Source organism: Acipenser ruthenus, unplaced genomic scaffold (assembly GCF_902713425.1).
Source record: "Acipenser ruthenus unplaced genomic scaffold, fAciRut3.2 maternal haplotype, whole genome shotgun sequence".
Lineage (NCBI taxonomy): Eukaryota > Metazoa > Chordata > Actinopteri > Acipenseriformes > Acipenseridae > Acipenser > Acipenser ruthenus.
Window position 1 is genome coordinate 243546 of NW_026707695.1, and position 5598 is coordinate 249143.

Sequence of the window (5598 nt, forward strand, 5' to 3'; positions counted from 1 at the left end):
TAATGTTATTATGAAACTGGCTCTATTGTGGCTCTAAGTCAGGGCCAGTAATGCATTGATGTCTATGGCGCTCCAGAGCCAATATGGCCGCCAATGGGCAGCAGTTTCTTACCTTTCTCTAATTTGAGTGTTTTAATGTTGCTATGAAACTGGCTCCATTGTGGCTCTAAGTGTGGGCTGGTAATGCATTGATGTCTAGGGAGCTCCAGAGCCAAGATGGCCGCCAATGGGTAACAGTTTCCTACCTTTCTCTAATCCCATCTGTGTTTTAATGTTATTATGAAACTGGCTCTATTGTGGCTCTAAGTCAGGGCCAGTAATGCATTGATGTCTATGGGGCTCCAGAGCCAATATGGCCGCCAATGGGCAGCAGTTTCTTACCTTTCTCTAATTTGAGTGTTTTAATGTTGCTATGAAACTGGCTCCATTGTGGCTCTAAGTGTGGGCCGGTAATGCATTGATGTCTATGGAGCTCCAGAGCCAAAATGGCCACCACTGGGCACCAGTTTCCTACCTTTCTCTAATCTCATCTATGTGTTTTAATGTTATTATGAAACTGGCTCTACTGTGGCTCTAAGTCAGGGCCAGTAATGCATTGATGTCTATGGGGCTCCAGAGCCAAAATGGCTGCCAATGGGCATCAGTTTCTTACCTTTCTCTAATTTGAGTGTTTTAATGTTGCTATGAAACTGGTTCCATTGTGGCTCTAAGTGTGGGCCGGTAATGCATTGATGTCTATGGAGCTCCAGAGCCAAAATGGCCACCACTGGGCACCAGTTTCCTACCTTTCTCTAATCTCATCTATGTGTTTTAATGTTATTATGAAACTGGCTCTATTGTGGCTCTAAGTCAGGGCCAGTAATGCATTGATGTCTATGGAGCTCCAGAGCCAAAATGGCCGCCAATGGGCGCCACTTTCCTACCTTTCTCTAATCTCATCTATGTGTTTTAATGTTATTATGAAACTGGCTCTACTGTGGCTCTGAGTCAGGGCCAGTAATGTATTGATGTCTATGGAGCTCCAGAGCCAATTTGGCCGCCAATGGGCAGCAGTTTCTTACCTTTCTCTAATTTGAGTGTTTTAATGTTGCTATGAAACTGGCACCATTGTGGCTCTAAGTGTGGGCCGGTAATGCATTGATGTCTATGGAGCTCCAGAGCCAAAATGGCCGCCACTGGGCACCAGTTTCCTACCCTTCTCTAATCTCATCTATGTGTTTTAATGTTATTATGAAACTGGCTCTATTGTGCTCTAAGTGTGGGCTGGTAATGCATTGATGTCTATGGGGCTCCAGAGCCAATATGGCCACCAATGGGCAGCAGTTTCTTACCTTTCTCTAATTTGAGTGTTTTAATGTTGCTATGAAACTGGCACCATTGTGGCTCTAAGTGTGGGCCGGTAATGCATTGATGTCTATGGAGCTCCAGAGCCAAAATGGCCGCCAAAGGGCAACAGTTTCCTACCTTTCTCCAATCTCATCTATGTGTTTTAATGTTATTATGAAACTGGCTCTATTGTGGCTCTAAGTGTCGGCCGGAAATGCATTGATGTCTATGGAGCTCCAGAGCTCTCATCTATGTGTTTTAATGTTATTATGAAACTGGCTCTATTGTGGGTCTAAGTCAGGGCCAGTAATGCATTGATGTCTATGGGGCTCCAGAGCCAATATGGCCGCCAATGGGCAGCAGTTTCTTACCTTTCTCTAATTTGAGTGTTTTAATGTTGCTATGAAACTGGCTCCATTGTGGCTCTAAGTGTGGGACGGTAATGCATTGATGTCTATGGAGCTCCAGAGCCAAAATAGCCACCACTGGGCACCAGTTTCCTACCTTTCTCTAATCTCATCTGTGTTTTAATGTTAGTATGAAACTGGCTCTATTGTGGCTCTAAGTCAGGGCCAGTAATGCATTGATGTCTATGGGGCTCCAGAGCCAATATGGCTGCCAATGGGCATCAGTTTCTTACCTTTCTCTAATTTGAGTGTTTTATTGTTGCTATGAAACTGGCTCCATTGTGGCTCTAAGTGTGGGCAGGTAATGCATTGATGTCTATGGAGCTCCAGAGCTCTCATCTATGTGTTTTAATGTTATTATGAAACTGGCTCTACTGTGGATCTAAGTCAGGGCCAGTAATGCATTAATGTCTTTGGAGCTCCAGAGCCAAGTTGGCCGCCAATGGGCAGCAGTTTCTTACCTTTCTCTAATTTGAGTGTTTTAATGTTGCTATGAAACTGGCTCTATTGTGGCTCTAAGTGTGGGCCTTTAATGCATTGATGTCTATGGAGCTCCAGAGCCAAAATGGCCGCCAATGGGCAACAGTTTCCTACCTTTCTCTAATCCCATCTGTGTTTTAATGTTATAATGAAACTGGCTCTATTGTGGCTCTAAGTGTGGGCCGGTAATGCATTGATGTCTATGGAGATCCAGAGCCAAAATGGCCGCCACTGGGCACCAGTTTCCTACCTTTCTCTAATCTCATCTATATGTTTTAATGTTATTATGAAACTGGCTCTATTGTGGCTCTAAGTCAGGGCCAGTAATGCATTGATGTCTATGGCGCTCAAGAGCCAATATGGCCGCCAATGGGCAGCAGTTTCTTACCTTTCTCTAATTTGAGTGTTTTAATGTTGCTATGAAACTGGCTCCATTGTGGCTCTAAGTGTGGGCTGGTAATGCATTGATGTCTATGGAGCTCCAGAGCCAAAATGGCCGCTAATGGGCACCAGTTTCCTACCTTTCTCTAATCTCATCTATGTGTTTTAATGTTATTATGAAACTGGCTCTACTGTGGCTCTAAGTCAGGGCCAGTAATGCATTGATGTCTATGGGGCTCCAGAGCCAATATGGCTGCCAATGGGGCTCCATAGAGGGATTCTGTATTAAGGTCCTGTATTCAATATTAAGGTCCTGTATTCAGTATTAAGGTCCTGTATTCAGTATTAAGGTCCTGTATTCAGTATTAAGGTCCTGTATTCAATATTAAGACCCTGTATTCAGTATTAATGTCCTGTATTCAGTATTAAGACCCTGTATTCAATATTAAGGTCCTGTATTCAGTATTAAGACCCTGTATTCAATATTAAGACCCTGTATTCAATATTAAGGTCCTGTATTCAATATTAAGGTCCTGTATTCAGTATTAAGGTCCTGTATTCTGTATTAAGACCCTGTATTCAGTATTAAGGTCCTGTATTCAGTATTAAGACCCTGTATTCAATATTAAGACCCTGTATTCAGTATTAAGGTCCTGTATTCAATATTAAGACCCTGTATTCAGTATTAAGGTCCTGTATTCAATATTAAGACCCTGTATTCAGTATTAAGACCCTGTATTCAGTATTAAGACCCTGTATTCAATATTAAGGTCCTGTATTCTGTATTAAGGTCCTGTATTCAGTATTAAGGTCCTGTATTCAGTATTAAGGTCCTATATTCTGTATTAAGGTCCTGTATTCAGTATTAAGACCCTGTATTTAGTATTTAAAGACAGTTGGATGTTATGAAATGGGATGCAGGTTTGACAATAGAATTTCCATAACTAACAAAGAATCATATTTATCTGTAAGAATTTCAAAAAAAATCAATTATTACGATTATCAAATTAAAACAAATAAAAACGACATTAATAAGAAGCAGCTGGGTGAGTCGAGTATTATTATTATTATTATTATTATTATTATTATTATTATTATTAATGAAGTTACAGTGCTATCACATCATACATGAAACACAGTTTTATTGTCATTTATATATAAAATAAACTTTACTACACTTCAGTATAGTTTAACACAGGACAATTTACCACACTTTACCACACTTTACTACACCTATTACATTGTGTTAAATCCTTCAGACGGGTTTAACGCGGCACCATTTGAACACAGCACTTTATTTTATTTTATGATGATGATGATGGTGATGGATTTATTTTAGCTCTCAGAGCGGCTGAGCGCTCCTCTTCTCGCTGAAAGTTTCCAGGATGTGTTTCCTTGCCAGCGCCCTCCGCAGGTGCAGCTTGTAGTCCTCCGTCAGCACGTCGTCATAGCGACGCAGCGCAAAGTGGGCGGAGCTCCCCGGCCCCGCCCCCCGCGCGGGAGACACGTCGAGCCCAGAGTGAAGGAGCTGGTTCCGGGTCCGAAAATCCGAACTGGTGACCAGCCATCTGAGAGGAGAGAGGAGACAGAGAGGAGAGAGAGAGGGAGGGGAGAGAGGAGAGAGGGGAGGGAGGGAAGGGGAGGAGAGGAGAGAGGGGGAGGAGAGAGGAGAGAGAGAGAGGAGAGAGAGGAGGGAGGGGAGGGAGGGGAGAGAGTGGAGAGAGAGGAAAGAGAGGAGAGGAGAGAGAGAGGAGAGGAGAGAGAGGGGGAGAGAGGGGAGAGAGGAGAGAGGGAAGGAGAGGAGAGAGAGAGGAGAGAGAGGAGAGAGAGAGAGAGGAGAGGGGAGAGAGAGAGAGGAGAGAGGAGAGAGAGAGAGAGGAGAGAGAGGAGAGGGAGAGGAGAGAGGAGAGAGGAGAGGGGAGAGAGGAGAGAGGAGAGGGGAGAGAGGAGAGAGAGGAGAGAGGAGAGGAGAGAGAGAGGAGAGAGGAGAGGAGAGAGAGGGGAGAGGAGAGGAGAGAGAGGGGAGAGGAGAGAGGAGAGAGGGAGGAGAGGAGAGAGGAGAGGAGAAAGAGGGGAGAGAGAGGAGAGGAGAGAGAGGGGGAGAGAGGAGAGAGGAAAGAGGAAAGAGAGGAGAGGAGAGGAGAGGAGAGAGAGTATAGGATAACTAGCCAGCCATCTGGGAGAGAGGAGAGTCTGTGTGTGTGTGTCTCTCTCTCTGTGTCTCTGTGCCTCTCTAAGTATCTCACTGTCCCGCTGTCCTGCTGTCTCTGTACCTGTTGCTTCTCCCTCCCGTCCCACAGATCACATTCATGGCCTCAAACTGGATGCTGGTTACCCTGCCCCCCTCGAAGGGGCGCGAGATCAACCGGGACACAGCGTCCAAAATATCAGCATGACAGAGATCCAACTCCGGCTGTGAGAGAGAGGAGAGGAGAGAGGAGAGAGGAGAGGAGAAAGGAGAGAGAGAGGAGAGGAGAGAGAGGAGAGAGGAGAGAGAGGGGAGGAGAGAGAGGAGAGAGAGGAGAGAGGAGAGGAGAGGAGAGAGGAGAGAGAGAGGGGAGGAGAGAGAGGAGAGGAGAGAGGAGAGAGGAGAGAGGAGAGAGAGGAGAGGAGAGAGGAGAGGAGAGAGGAGAGGAGAGAGGAGAGAGGAGAGAGAGGGAGGAGAGAAGAGAGAGGAGAGGAGAGGAGAGAGAGGGGAGAGGAGAGAGAAGAGAGGAGGGAGAGAGAGACTTTGTTAATATAGAGACAGACACTTTCACACACCTCTCTATTGAAGCGCTCGTCCGATTGGGGGGGGCGGGGGGTTGGGGGGGTCCACACTCACCGGGGTCTCCATGCACACAGTGAGGGGGCGCGGGCCGGGGTGCGTCTCGAATTTCCTGATACAGGGGATCCCCAGCTCCAGGGACTCGTAGTCCGAGATGATCTGTCTCAAGTGCTTCTTACTGATGAAACGAAAACTCACGATCAATACAGAGGAGTCTCGCTGCTGATACAGATCAAT

General features: G+C 45.9%; 1 protein-coding gene across 1 annotated transcript; it reads right to left on the bottom strand.

Annotated features, from left to right (window-relative positions):
• Positions 1 to 3721: 3721 nt before the first annotated feature.
• On the bottom strand, positions 3722 to 5539 carry LOC131728048 (putative uncharacterized protein C19orf81; the record flags this gene model as incomplete). The annotated part of the gene is made up of 3 exons (XM_059019264.1): positions 3722 to 4162; positions 4868 to 5007; positions 5419 to 5539. Coding segments are annotated over 3 exons (487 nt in total), but the record flags the coding sequence as incomplete, so codon positions are not given.
• Between the last annotated feature and the right edge of the window lie 59 nt (positions 5540 to 5598).